At 39.1% G+C, this 15,846-nt stretch overlaps 1 protein-coding gene across 2 annotated transcripts; it reads left to right on the top strand.

Annotated features, from left to right (window-relative positions):
- The first annotated feature begins 1,420 nt into the window (after window positions 1–1,420).
- Window positions 1,421–14,007, top strand: LOC120799831 (zinc finger protein 184-like). Of its 2 annotated transcripts, XM_040145240.1 has the most exons (5): window positions 1,421–2,378; window positions 7,075–7,168; window positions 7,368–7,483; window positions 10,511–10,904; window positions 12,377–14,007. In XM_040145240.1, the coding sequence occupies exons 1-5, from the start codon at window positions 2,340–2,342 to the stop codon at window positions 13,126–13,128; spliced, it is 1,395 nt and encodes a 464-aa protein (XP_040001174.1). In that variant the 5' UTR covers window positions 1,421–2,339; the 3' UTR covers window positions 13,129–14,007. The 2 variants fall into 2 exon arrangements, with proteins under 2 accessions (XP_040001174.1, XP_040001175.1); XM_040145241.1 differs by lacking the exon at window positions 1,421–2,378 and having other exon boundaries at window positions 7,081–7,283.
- The last annotated feature ends 1,839 nt before the right edge of the window (window positions 14,008–15,846 follow it).

Genomic DNA, 15,846 nt, shown 5'->3' with positions numbered 1-15,846 from the left:
GCATGTCTTGATATTGAATTCACCCATTAAAACTGTTGAATTGTCAAGGCTCCACGCAATATAAATGTATCTTAATGATATTAAGCTATTCACTTTAAGATGATGTTCCTGTACTTTTTCAGTGTTGCTTGTTCTATCTTTATGACAACACATGCAAAATTTGGTAATGACTGATTGATTATTTATTTTCAGAAGAGTAGCTATTTTTTTTAGTTCAAGCAATGCTGTTATGATCCATATGTGTATTTCTTTAAAATGGTTTGACATTTCAAATTTTGGCAAGCATGGTCTGTAGACGACTCATACTGAATTTGACAAACAGTCTTGGACAATTTGATAAAACTAAGTATTTCAGTAAGTGTGAAAAAGCAGGAAGATTATATTGCTAAAAGTCAAATTTATGATTTTCAAATTGATGAAAGGAATTTTGAATTAAGGTGAAGTAATTTCTGAGAAACAGGCTTAAACGGAAAGATCTTTGTTTAAGCGCCAACTGAAGGCTGTTTGATCCAAGGTTTTGTAAACTCCTTCTTCATGACATCATAAGCAGCATCATAGGGGGCAGCTGTGGCTCAGGAGGTAGAGCAAGGTCATCCACTAAGCAGAAGGTCAGTGGCTCCTCCAGTTCCCATGTCGTAGTGTCCTTGGGCAAGATACTGAAACCCAAACTGCCCCTGATGGCTGAGCCGTCAGTATATGTGTGTGTGTTTGAATGTGATATATGAATTTGTGTTTGTGTGTGTAGTTTTGAGTGGTTGATAAGACTAGATGATATAAATCCAATCCATTTACGTAAGTGTATGTACCAATTTTCATCTTGACTGGACATTCACAGTGGAAATTACAAGCTGCTGAATTTTGATTGGCTGCTGGTAGCTACATTGATTAAATTATCAAAGCAGTATTTTGGGAAAAGTTAGAAAATATTACTGTACCAAAGTCACTGTACCAAATTTAAACTTTTTCTGATAAGTCGTCAATGAAAAAATGGGATTTTTAGTTAAAGTGCCTCTCATTGTCGTATTTTTAGAAACTTGGAGAAACTTGGGGGGGGGTGAGACCATATCATGAAGTTTCATGTTTGTAGGTGTTATGGTTTTTGCTGTACGAAACCTTTTACGAAAACAATAAGAAATATAATCAGAATAAAAACAACAGGGTTCCAGCAGCTTTGCTGTTTTGAACTTCTAATAATTAGAACAAAAACAATAGGGTTCTAGCGTCTTTGCCGTTTAGACCCCTAAATATGATTCAGTGAGAGCAGCTTAACTCTGTGTGTGTGTGTGTGTGTGTGTGTGTGTGTGTGTGTGTGTGTGTGTGTGTGTGTGTGTGTGTGTTTGTGTTTGTGTGTTTGTGTTTGTGTGTGTGTGTGTGTGTATTAAAGTACAGTAATGTTATGGATGATGAAGAGATCAGGACAGGACTGAATGGAAAGTCATTTAAACCAGTTGAGACTGTCCGCCACACTGCTCAACACATGCTGGCTGGCATCAACAGTTATTTTGATTTCTTAACTGAAAAGATTTAACCATTTTCCCACGGGTTAGGTGTGGTGGGGGATCTTTGCCAAAATGGCACAAAAATACGCAGCATTTCCAATTTTAGCTGGCTTAGTGTGAATGTTAACACACTAACAAGCTAGCTAGTGTTCGCTCACAATAAATGCCAGAAAACTGAAGACGTCATAACTTACTTTGAAGAAAGCAGTGAGGTCTCCTCAATCAGCGATGGTAACTGACAGTGAAAATAACTTTAAACTTTTATGGAGTGCTACTAACTAAGTTCTGTGGTCACTTCATAGAGTTCCTCGCAGGATTTGACAGTTTGATAGTTTTGAAGCAGAAATGAGAAACTGTGACTTGCAAACCAAAAATAAGAAACACAAACCAAAAGACAGGCAATACAAGCTGTGATTTTATATTCAAATCACATTTCTTTGGATTTCACATTTTAGCTCTTTGTCATATTTTTGAATGATAGTAATTTTGGGTTGCGGTTTATATTGGCTGTTTGTGATTGCACATTCCTATATATACAGTGCTTTCTATACATACACACTCCCACCCAGATGATACATTGGGGGCAATTTTGGGGTTCAGTATCTTGCCCAAGGACACTTCGATCGCAAGGAATGTGAGTCCTGAATATTTAGTGTGTTGCAAAATGAATCTCTATCAAGAGAATAAGTGTTAAAATATGTGTTTTCTTCATCCTTTGCCCCACATTGTCTCTCTGAAGGAGTGCTAGAGTGTGTCCCTTGTGGAGTTGCAGGACAGAGGCCCAGCTTTGAACAGCAGGTCATCCAGTCCCAGAACCAGTCCCAGATCCAGATCAGCAGGATGAGGCATACTGGCAACAACAGCAGCAGAGGAGTGGAGGTCAGTGACTCCTCTCCTCTCCTTAAGTGTGAACTCAGTACCTCTGTTGAGGGCAGAGACTCGCTGCAGGAAACGATAAACCCACACCAGTATATCGATGATGGCAGCAGTGACTCACAGTTTGAAGTGTTGTGTGACAACAATAAAAGTGCTAACTCATTGGTTGAAGAGTTTTTTGATGATCCTTCAAGGGTTGAAGTGGAAGGACGGAAGCCGTATTGTTCATACTCGATGGCAGCGGCTGATTTGCCATCAACCTCATCCAATGTTAATGGCTGGGCTCGTTATGGCCCCGGTTTCCCGCTGTCCCGGCCCTTTTGTGACAGTAGCAAAGTATACCATCGAACTGGCACCAAGGAAAGACTGTTTGTGTGCAGCTACTGTGGCAAAGCTTTTAACCGGCCAAAGAAAGTGGAGATCCACCAGCGTGTTCACACGGGGGAAAAGCCTTTCAGCTGCTCCACATGTGGGAAGATGTTCTCTGAGGCTGGGAACCTGAGGAAACACCAGAGAGTTCACACTGGGGAGAAACCATACAGCTGTGGGATGTGCGGTAGAGGATTTGCCTGGATAAGAAACCTGAAAACACACCAGCAAAAGAGCCATCCTGAAATTCATACTGAAGAAGAAATATGGGAACAAACCTGAACTGTGTTCTGACCTGAAGTCAACTGTACGTGTAATAATCCAGCAAAGACTCAGTATTGGCAGGAGAAAAAGACCTGCGCAACAGAATGAACATAATGTCTGCACAATTACCTTAAAAACAGATTTCTAAATGTTTCACATAGTAGTTAACAATAAACTTGTTTTAAATGTGTTTGTGTGTCAGAAAGAAGTAAGAATAAGATGAATTTCAGTTGTAGTATTTCTGCCTCTAGGCTCTTAACCAAAATGCCGGGGGGATGCAGCTTTTGAATAGACAATTTGAACTTGGTTATGCTGACCTTATTAGTCCTCTTCAAAGTGTTTCTCTTCACAGTGGTCTGGTCAAATTAAGCTTTCAGATTGAAAAGTGGGGACACATATTTACTATACCTTAAATGTGATGTTTCATTTATCTTTTTGCTATACACATGCTTTGATGATACTGCACACAGCTGGAGCTTTGCATTATGAAAACATGTTAAACGTCTGTTCAAGACTGAGAGCCAAGAGGAACTTTTCTGCTGGAGTGTATACTCTGCTTGACCTGGGCCCCATTTCCCAAAAGCATCCCCCAGGAAAGGGTTTTTATTGTACACAAATCCCATTTACAGAGCCAAAACAACACTGTGTTAGTCTGTCTCTCAGCACTTTCTGAATTCCCTATTCTGTCTGTGGCTCTCAGCTCCAAGCCCATTGACTCCTACTGAAAATGTAATTCGTAAAAATTGGCTAATACAAATGCTCTACAAAATGTTTTAGAACATGTCAATTTTTCCAGATGTTACTGAAATTTACCTAGTATAATGTCTCAGTGTACTCTGAAATTAAAGCATAGAACAAATCAATAATAAAGATTAAAAAGGAAATAATGGAATCGTAAATCTTAAATTGAATCTATATATTTGACTCTTTCAACAGCCGAACACACTCGTAGCATTCTTTCTACAATGGAAATCAAATATTGTTTAGCAAGTTCATTCAAACACTGCAGAAATTCTAACAGTTTTTTGCACTTGTAATTGCTTTGCTTTCATACTTCTGTCCAGTTCATTCAAAACCATCTGGATGGGGTTTAAGTCTGGAGACTTTGTTGGTCTTCCATCATTTGAAGCTACCGTCTAGTTCTTTCCCTCTAAAGTTATGGTTCATTATCATAATGAAAGATGAGCCCCTGCCCAACAAGTTTGTCTTCCTTTGTGACTTGCCTTTTTCCTCACCATTCTGATAGCAATATACAGTACTACTTCCTGCAGTACAGTATTGTCCTAATAATGCATAAGAGGGAGCAGTTTGTTCTAACATTGCCTTTGTATATAAAGTTGGGGAACCTGTAGGAATTGTTTGCATTAATTTAAGCTTAATGTACTTTGATTGTTCAAGGAAAGCTGTATATTAATCAATTTCTTAATCCCTGAAAAAGCCCTGTTTTCTATTAAATTTTGATTTTTCAACATGATTTTTAGTTTTTGGCAACCTAAGCTTTTTTTTTTTTTTTTTATGGGCAGTTTGCTTAACATTGTAACATATATTATTCACTGCTTAAATTTAAAAAAAAACTGCAAAACTGGGATATTCTTAGAATTCTGACAGGTAATTCATAGGCTCATTTAAAAATAATGAAAGGGCTCAGTAATTACCTACAGCTGCCCACTGTAGTTTTTATTGAACAAAGAGGAGGAAATAGTGTATTTTTTGGGGACTGTTTTCAGCGGCGGATTAATCCAAATTTGGTGCTCTAGTGACTATATTGGGAATCAGGACGGTATGTTTAGGACTGAGTCAAAATAAACTACAGTGTGTGAGTGTATGGAGTAACATGTCACTCAGAGCTACAGTGTGGCTCACTGATGTGTTATTAATAGTTACTTGACAACAGTGAAGCTGTTGCAGGTTATATAAGGTTTTTATACACGCACTTGTTAGTAGGTGTCTGTGTTAGTTTGGATCTGTACATCGGATATTGTTGACAATAAGATAAATATAGATATATCCGATAAATATAGATACTTCATCATCATCATCATATAGAGTATCAACAGACGACGTTAGCTCATACAGTGCATTCAGAAAATATTCAGACCCCTTCACTTTTTTAACATTTTGTTATGTTGCAGCCTTATGCTAAAATCGTTTAAATTCTTTTTTTCTCTCATCAATCTACACTCAATACCCCACACAGACAAAGCGAATTTTAGAAATTTTTGCAATTGAAGAATTAAGAAAGAAAAAGAAGAATTAAGAAGGAAAAACTGAAATTTTGGTACACTTGTATACTATTTGGTATGAATGTGAACCACTAGGCTGCCCTGACACCACCTGTTCAACTGTTACATTTAAATGTTTACAACCACATTTTCAAAAATGCTGAGACAGCTTTAGGCACATGTCTCTTAAGCAACTCTACTGTGCTGCTGTGCTGGGTCAACCAAACCACAGCTGAAATCAGTTTTTGGCTAAAATGTTTTTTCATGTAAAGAATAGAAAGCACAGCTGCAAAGTTAAGACTTAAATGCAGCAATCATCAGTCAGTTATAGGTGAGCAAGCACTGACTGATGGGTCTGAACATGGTGGAACAGCTGGAGATTTTAAAAAGTGTTACACACTGTATTGCTTTCATGGGTTGTGTGTTTGGAGTAATAAGAAGTACTTGCGTTGGAATTCAGTCTTGGCGAGTCCTCAGTCATTGAGACTAAACATAGACTAAAGAGTACATTTAAATGTACATAGAGCATATTTACATGTACTCTAAATTTTGATAGCATTATTAAGGATTGGACAGTCATTGTAAATGTAACACATTTCATATGTTTTATAGTTGAAACATTTCACATTTTGTGTGCACTGTTTCATTTATGGAATAAAATATGCACCTTTAAATCACTGAAAAGTTTTATTTCACTACCCCCTTCTTTGAAAAAGAATATTAATCATTACCTTGAACTTCAGATGAATGAAATCAGATTTGAAGAAATATTTGTGAGTTAGTCAGAAGAGTAGAGTGGACATAAAGTGTAATAATTTCTAATTAAAATGCATCCTAAAGCCTTGAATATGATCAAAGACCACTGGTCCCAGCACAACTCTCTCTCTCTTACAAGTCTCTCTGTAGCATGGTGGTCTGCCTATGGCAACAAACAGTGAGTCATACGGCATGTATAAAGCATACTGTTAGATACCATCATTATGTCCAAGATGTCAACTAAAATGTGTTGAATACGTACCTCATTTATAGGTTTGAGTTTGTTAAAACATCAGTGGTGCTCAGATTTTGTTCTCAACTCATTGGTCCACCTGTTGAACAACAGTAAACTTCTTTCACTGGTAGTCACATTGATGTTGTATAATGTGTACAGCCAAATGGTTTAGGGCCCAGTACAGGAACAATATAACAGCCACTACTCTTTTATTTTTTCTTACACAAACACTAAGGAATCTTTATTAAAATGTATTTAATTTGGTTATTAAAGCTGCACTTATCAGTATTTTCCAAATGAACAATGGATGAAATGACTTACGTGAAATATCAAAAGTGTCACTAGTGACAAATACACAGAGAATTACTACCTCACTCTGCATAGTGAATGTTGGACTCAGATTCATCAGGTGGACACAAACACCACTCCAAATAAATGATCATGTTGCTCTGTGTTTGATGAATGGTCCAAAAAAATCCAAATAATGCAGGTGTAAATAGTTGTTGCACAGATAGGCACTGAGATGAACATTTTTGTAGTTTATAATTAACTTCAGTCATGTCTTTGGCATTTCTTTACTGCATTTCTTTGTCACTTTAAGGAGCTGATATATACACCAGTACTGATATCTTGCAAGAGGCTAGTAACTGCTCCACTTTGGATAAATCTCCACTCAATCAAAGGTCATAAAATGTTATGGTGTCTCTCCTGATCATCATCTTTATCATGTTTTGACTGAAGTTGCTTCTTTTCAGTGCCCCTCAGACTGTGCACATTGTGTATTATGTGCAGTCATGTTGTGTGTCTGTGGTGCAATGACATCCCACATTTCCTCTCTTCACTGTGTGTGCAGAAGGAGGAGGAGCCAGATGTGGTGCTGGTGAAGATGGAGGAGGTGGAGCCGGTGACAGGAACTCAGAACCAGACAGGCCTCAGCATACAGGAGGGTGAGTGGACACATCCACTGTGAGGTATAGCTGACATCACCCTGTTGGATCTGCTGACCCCTCTTACAATACTAAGTACATATTCCTGAGTCATCTCTGACTGGTATGGCCACTTGTAAGTATTTGTTATCAATTTCAGAATAAAATGACTCTGAGTCTGACAAAGAGAGTCACTCAACATCTTTCTCTTTGTCTCCAGGGTTGGTAGAGTCGAGTACAGATGACTATAGAGGAGTGCTGCCATTTGATGAAACCACACAAGCTTCTACCAATCAACTTTCTGACCTGCAGGAGTCTTTGGGGGGCTTCTCAGAGGTCAGCTATGGCCAATCTTCACTATGGGCTAATGGGGGGGGGGGTTATTGTCATGACATCAGCCTCCCGGGGCCATCCTCACATTGCGCCCTCTCATACCTGCCAAACACACTCATAACCAGAGCAGAGCCTGGTAGCTCTGGGAGGGAAGTGGCTGTTGAAAATTCAGCAGGAAGGGGATTGGCTGTTGAGAGCGCCAGAGGCTTCCACACCTCTGTATCCTTTGAGCAGCAGTGTCCTGTTATTGATCTGTCAGAGGAGTCTAGACCCACTCAGGTTTCAGATCACATAGAGGGGGGGCAGCTGTCAGTTCAGGGGCCCCAACTGTTGCTGGACCCACATCCAAGTAAGGGTAAGGGCAGTTATAGCAGCGCTGATATGCAGCAGAAAATCCCCAGGAAGAGGGTTTGCATATGTAGGTTTTGCGGGAAAGGTTTCAGCTCGCCAGCAAATTTAGAATCCCACCTGAGGACTCACACTGGAGAGAGGCCATATGGCTGCAGCATCTGTGGCAAAAAGTTCTCCCAGTTTTGGAACCTGAAGATTCACAGAAACATCCACACCGGGGAGAGACCATACCAGTGCTTGCTCTGCTCTGAGAGGTTCTCTGACCCCAGCAACCTGAAAAAACATCAGAAGAGACACCACCCACAGATGTAAACATGCAGTCAGAGACTTATTAGATGCAGAACTAAGCAAAATACTGTTGAAGTTTAGACAACAGTAAAAGAATGACTATGAAGCTCACTATCCAGGAGCCAAGATATGCCACAGATTAATTAATTAATTTTCTTACTCCAGACATCAGTCAAAACTTTAAAGTTTAAAGGACAACCATACATCATCTTTTTAACATCCCAAACAACATAAATATCTCTAAATTTCTCCAAATAACAGAGTGGTCATGTCATAATGACCACTCTGCTGATGACACTTATCTTTCATATTTCTGTAAGAAATAATGTCTTTATTCAATAACTGATTCCAGTTCTTACACCATCTTTTTGAGCACTGTTTAGTTTCTGTCAATAAAACTCAACAATATTTAACTCAACACATATTTCAACTGGAGGGATTTTGAGATACTTGAAAGCTTTTAATGTGAAAAATCTGTGCAAGTTTAGAGTGTCTCTGATAGTAGCTTAATACTGAACAAAAAAATGGCAAAGCAGAACCATGCACAGTGTTTCTGTTGAGGTGAGTGGTGAGTGTGAGTGATTCTACTTTGCTGTTTTTTTTTAGATTTTCGATAAGTAACTCTGAAAGTCAACACTTCCTGGATAGATGTTTCACATAAAAGCCCACCAGGAACAAGAGGGATTATGTCCTTTGTACCACTAGTAGACTTTTCATGTGAGACATCTTTGCAGGAAATGGTGGGCTTCATGGGCAGTAGCTTAAGAGCAATTGAAAAAAAACCTCAAAGTGTAAGTGTTTGGAAATAATTAGTGAATAAAAGAGTATTTGGGTTAGTATTTGAGTATTTGTGTTACAAAGAGAAAGTGAGAGCAGCAGATTGGTGAGTATAACACTACTCTGTTGTTTTATATGATCAAAAATACTTATAAAACATGGGGTATGAGAAATAAAGGGGTCTGTTTGTGATGAGTCCTTTTCAGATAAAGGTCTGGATCTCTCTGCAGTGGAGGTAAATAGAGGGCCTAGCCACTATTTGACAGTTTAAGGTAATTCATGTTTTACAGTGCCAATCATTGTAGGCCCGATTTATACCGTATTGATTATTACATTACAGACAGTGCAGGGCAGAATTGAAACGCTGCTTGGAGAAATATTCACTAAGTAATATTGTGTGTATTTTTATTGTATTTCAATCATGTCCTTCCAGTGGAATTGCATTCAATTGGCTCTTAATAATGCAGGACTTCTGATATATATTTCCTTTTTGTTTTATGTACAAGAATAATTCTCTTTTTGAGTAATGTGTCATTTTAAAGTGTGACTGTTATGTAAAATACAAGTCATTTTAGCTTAAACATATACTGTAAATGTAACACTAGCTTTTTCTATTGTGTCACAATTTTGTAAAATCCTGCTCAATGTCCATAGTTTGCAATGTAAATCATTAAAACTTTATAAAAACATGAACGTGAACTTGTGTTTTTTTTAATAAATCATACATTACAAAATTGTGACACAATATTATCATCAAATCTGTAACTCATACAGTAAATAATTGTAATTTATAATGACCATATGTACAGATTCCTTTGAAAGCCTGTATACTTCAAAGTAGAATTACATTTCACCAAATTTCTACACGTACGTCTTTTTTAGACACTCAATGAGCAAGTGTTTTTACAGTTAAGTCCTGTCGTCAGCAGCAATTTTTCCAGCTGAAACAGGCCAATTTGCAGAGATTTAATATGATGACAGTCAAGTCCAAAACAGCCTCTACATGGCTCAAAGACCAGAAATTAGAGGAGTCTCCACTTACAGTCAAGGGGGATTTGAACACGTTAAGGGAATAGTTCAACATTTTTAAAAATGCAACTATTCCCTTTTGTCAGAGTGAGATGTTCAGATGGATATATATTTCATGTCTGTGGGCTCAGTATAGATGTGGTTGGCTTATCTTAGCATAAAAACTGGAAGCAGGAAGAAAAGGCTAGTGAAAATAAAGCTCCCTGATTAGCGATGTCTCGTTTGGAGTCATAAGAAGTCAGTACACAAGCATAATTTAAAAACAACGTTGTTGTTTTATGGGGACTTTGTGTGCAGGAAATTACGTGCTGGAACTATTTTTGCCCAGCACTTAACTCCCTGTAAAACCACAATTTGTCATGTCTTACTTCTGTTTGTGTATGGATTGAACAAATAGCATTCATATTTATCAGTAAAATCTACAGGTGTTATAAGGTGTAATTGTTACCTTTGTTTTCCCTGCTTTCAATCCTAATTCTAAGATAAGTCAAGTCCTGTACCCATGAAGAGATGTGAGTCAACAACACCTGGTCCTAATGAACCTCTCTCCTGCTCACACCATCCTTCTCCCCTCCCCATTCCCAGTCTGCAGCCCCTCAGTCGACCCCCATTATATCAGAAGACTCCAGCAGTATAGTGGCAGCCGAGCTCAGGGTACCAGACACCAATACACCAGGCAACCCCAACGCACAACAACTGCGGAGATCCAGTAACAGCAACACTCTCAACTCTGAATACTCTCTGTTTGAATTGGAGACATTCTTTACCCGCTGGGCCCCTGATAATGACTCTGTATCAGCCCATGGTGGCCCTTCATGTTCTTTCACCGCTGATGACTCAGCAGAATGTGACCAGGATGGAGTTATTATCGTAGAGACTGAATCATCAGTTTCCTCAGCAGTGAGGATGAGTGGAAGTCAGAGTTTGTCTTCTGCAGCCGGCTGCTCCACAGTTCAAATCCAGCAGTCTGTGTCACAAGGTAACGCATCATCTTCTTTCCTGTGTACCGGCTTATTTTGAAATGATCATGTCAGACTGTAACTGCTGCAACATGGATAAAGATCATATAACTCAGGATGTTAAAGGGCAGCAAAGTCATTTCTGATGACTTTTGATTAGATGAGTCCTTCCCAGAACACATCCACATTGGGGTGACTGCATTTGAAGACGCATCTGTTTGTCTCTGTTTTGGCTCCTGATTGCACAAAGCTGGCATTTTTACAAACAAAATGAATCTTTTAGAAAAAGTCCAGAGAGTTTAAATGTCAGAGGTTTAGAGCATCACCAATCTCATGGTTTCTGCTTTAGGCAGACTGAAACACAGTACGTAATTTATGCTGCACTGTCCCACCAGATGATGACTGTAATGCACACTGTAATGACATGGAAGTAGGTTTAACAATCTGCTCTACATGTGAATATCATTAAGTGGACCTAAAAGTTTTCGCAGAGCAGAAATAGTCCTAGAAATTTGTGTGCATGTTCGATCAGGTAGTAGTGAGAAGATTAAAATCAAAGCAGGAGGTTCAGTTTGAAGGCTTACTCCACACAGACACCACACAGCAGTTTGTTCTCCTTTGAGGCAGGATTTTACAATTCTGGAAAGTTATGACAGCAGAGCTTTGCTGTTAATGCACCAACTGTTTCGCCAGACTATGGTACCCTGTAGTATTTCTTTTTTGGCCAGAGAACTCTTTATTTGCATCTTTACCTTTCTAGTGTAGATCTGTGTCCGTCCATCTCTGCATCTTTTACAGATTTTTATCAATTCAGTTCATTAGATGTACAACATCAGCACTGTGTGCTACTAAAGCATCCATCTGTTTGTTCGTTCCACACGAACCTCCAGTCAGCCTCAGAACTAGCAGTCCATCAGCAGCACAGCTAATCTGGGTCTTCACCAAGCTGATTAATGTCTAGAAACAAACCTATTGATATCTTCAGTGAACAAAGTGGTTTTCACTTAGACCACATGTGAATTAAATAGGAAGAAAACTTGTTGTTTTTATGTACTGCTTATATGCCAACAGTGAAGTCTGAGAGCTCAAAGTTAAACTGGGACAAGTACATTAAATGTACAGGCAGCAGGTAATGTGTGTCATTTGAGCAGATGGTTACAGAGATTATGTTTCACTCGGCATGGTAGAGGAAAAAAATATATAAAATAGAGCAGACACATACGTCTTGATGTACATCACGTGTTTCTTGAAGTGTGAGGACTGATACATGTGATGAGATGTGAAGTGTATTGAATGTCTTCTGTAAGACGCATGATTTGTGGACAAGACTCGTGTGGATTCTCCTTTAGACACAAAAAAGTTGTATTATCTTTATTAAAGGGATGAGGTGTTCATATTATAGATACTGATTTATTTTAGCTCAGTGTCATGTTTAATTCAGGGAGAATGATGTAATGAAAGTGTGTTGACTCCATGTTTTTTCTGCTCCCAGCTCTATCAGCAGGAACTTCTGTGTCCATACCTCTGAGAAAACATGCTCCATCTTCCCAGCGTCCATGGAGCAGTTCACCAGCCATGATCAGAAGTGCACAGGCTCAGCTGCTGCAGCAGCCTCGGAGCAGCAGCAGGATCTCTCAGCAGCAGCAGCAGCAGCAGCAGCAGCAGCAGCAGCAGCAGCATCACCACAGCATCCTTCCTGCACTAAGCACTCTGTCCTCCAGCACAGCTGCTGTCAGTAACACTCACAGTGGTGATAAAACAAGTATTTCTGGTATCAGCTCAACCTGCAGGACTATGAGTTCCACTGTGGCTCCAGAGTCAGCTTTAACTGTAAGGGGATCCACAGCAGTGTTGGCCAGCATTGAGGTGGCCATCGCTGCACAGCATCAAGCCAGCCTTCTGGCTTGCCACAATAAAAGCCACGCTGCCAGCATCACACCCAGTGAGCGCCGCAGGAAAAGCTACGTATGCAGAACCTGCGGCAAGGCTTTTTCCGGCCTTTCCAACCTGGAGGCCCACGAGAGAGTCCACACAGGAGAGAAACCTTTCTGCTGCAACACCTGCGGGAAACACTTTTCTGAGGCTGGGAACCTAAAAAAGCACCAGAGAGTTCACACCGGGGAGAAACCCTTCAGCTGTGACCAGTGTGGGAAGAGGTTTGCCTGGATATGCAACCTGAGGACGCACCAGCAGTCTGCCACAGGCTGTGGGCCGCAGTCCAGGGGAGGGTTAGGAGTGGGCTGATCAAACACAGTCAACTGTTGGGGACAGGACTGCTAATGCTAGTAATACTTCATTCACACAGTCACAGGCACCTAACGTTTTTCAAACAGTGGTACAGCAGCAATACTTGTTCTGTCTTTCCTGATGTTTTGTGTCTTTGATATATGATCAAACACTGTACCACTACTAGCTCTCAGTTTAAGGACCAAACCAGTGTTTTTCATGCTCATTTGTTACAAACCATGTGTATTTAATATTACTACTGACCATTTAAGGTAGGTTATGTTTTTTAAGAACTGCTTTTATTTAATGCAGCCTGATTTGAAAGTAAGCACTGCAATACCATGCAACAATACTTATCAACTGACTTATCAACTTGCAAGCACTTGAAACTTGCATAAGTTAAAAAAAATCACAGTGTTGTTTTCAACTCAAGTAAGTGTATAAAGTGTCTGCAAGTATATTTTCATGCTTTACTGAAATACACTAAAGGCTGCCTGAATGCTAGAGAAAGCACATTAAAAATCCCAGCAGACTGTGGTGTTCTTTGGGAAACTATTGGTAATGATGTCATTAATACTTGTGCTGAATGGGATAAAATTTAGTTTGGTCTTCCTCTAACTTGTTTTTGGGTATGGACAGAAATATTGTAGGGAATCTCAATAACACAAATCACATAACTGAACTACACAGGTGTTGTGCCACTACCAGTTAACCTCGCAACAGGAAACACACTACATTAGTTCCATAAAAAACATTCGTACTGCACGTTTAAATAAGAGGCGACGATGCTGTTCAGCACGTTTCTGTAGAGGATTAAATGGAAAGAACAAATGTTCTACATGTATGCTTTTATACAGTTAGAATGAAGAGTTTTAATAGTGCCAACTCAAGCAAAAATCTTGTCATTGTGAACATTATAATAAAATTGACAATAAGAGTTCAGATTTTATTCGAATGCATTTTGTTACTCAAGTGTTTAAAACAAGTCCAAATGCATATGGAAGTATATTGACAAGTAAAGATCTCAGAGCACAAAACAAATTATTGAGCACTACTAAGTCTGTTAGTCAACATTTGAGAACACATAGGTACGGATTTGTAAGAGCAAACAGAAATATTGCATTTACAGTTTTGGCATGACAACCATCTTTTTACATAGTCCCTCATTTTCAGAGGCTCACAAGTAATTGGACAAAATAACATAACTATAAATATAATGATTGTTTTTAATACTTGGATGAAAACCCTTTGCAGTCAACGACTGCCTGAAGTCAGGAACCCATGGACTCCACCAAACACTGTTTCCTCCCTTGAGATGCTTTGCCAGGCCTTTACTGCAGCTGCCTTCAGTTGCTGCTTGTTTTGGGGCTTTCTGCCTTCAGTTTTATCTTCAGTAAGTTAAAAGCATGCTCAATTATGTTGAGGTCAGGTAACTGTCTTGGCCTTTGAGATATATTCCATTTCTTTGCCTTGAGAAGCTCTTGGATTGCATTTGCAGTATGTTTTGGGTCATTATCCCTCTGTACTGTGAAGCACCGTCCTATCAGTTTTACAGTATTTGGCTGAATCTGAGCAGATAGTATAGCCCTATACACTTCAGAATTCATCCTACAACATCTATCAGCAGTCGTATCATCAATAAACACAAGTGATACAGTTCCATATTGCTATATATAGACATATATGGCCATGCCATAACACTACCTCCACTTTTTGTTAAGATGATTTTGTATGCTTTGGATCATGAGCTGTTCCTTCTCCATACTCGTTCCAGCTTCCTGGTACAAGTTAATCTTGGTTTCATCTGTCCAAATAATCTTGCTCCAGAACTGGTCAGGCTTTTTTAGATGTTTTCTGGCAAATTCAGCACTGTGCTCTGCACTGTTCACCTATGATTACTTCTTTCTCCCAGTTTTAGATTTTCAACAGCTACACTTTGTCAAACTTTCCTCAGTACAAATCATTAGCAGCTGTCCTTTAAAAAGTAGAACACTTCATATAGTACACTTTATATGAAACACACTGATCTGAAACCAGATATAGTTAAACACTGACTGACAAAATGACATATTGAGAAAAGCAAAGGCTCAGGTTTAGGCCTAAACATATAGTTCCTAAATTCAAAGTCATTATTCAACATATTTACACTGTAGGGTATATTGGCTGCCCACATAGGGAAAAATAATTACTTATCCAGTATATCGGTTCACAAAAGAGCTCTCCACTGAGGCTAAATATAATTTCTCTTAAAAATTTCATCTGTTCATTTCTCATTTATTAAACAGAAGCAAGTCATCATCGATCACACTGTTTTCAGACCCATTTATGTGTGTAACCACATTTCAACAAGTGCTTCTTGGATGGACTGAATAAAGACCTGATCGTCTAAATCAAGACCTGATTGACTGAATAAAGACGTTATAGACTGAATAAAGGCCTGATTGACTGACTAAAGACTGGATTGACTGAATACATGATTAACTGAATAAAGACCAGATGGAGATTCCGCATTGATCTGCTCCAGAGCAGATTAGTGCATATCAAAGCTCCACCTACTGACCAATAATTTCTCTTGCAAAATGGCATCACAATTCGTAGAAGATTCCATGGAGCTTGGTGCGCAGATCGTGAGAGGGTCTCTTAGGAAGACAACAGTCGGAGGGCTGCATCCTCTCTTCTGCATTTCATTTTTTTCCATTTATTCCATTTCATTGTGCTTTGGTATACCGATATCAT

This window comes from Xiphias gladius, chromosome 15 (genome assembly GCF_016859285.1).
Source record: "Xiphias gladius isolate SHS-SW01 ecotype Sanya breed wild chromosome 15, ASM1685928v1, whole genome shotgun sequence".
NCBI lineage: Eukaryota > Metazoa > Chordata > Actinopteri > Istiophoriformes > Xiphiidae > Xiphias > Xiphias gladius.
Note: the sequence above shows the minus strand (reverse complement) of the source record. Positions and strands in the feature narration are given on the sequence as shown.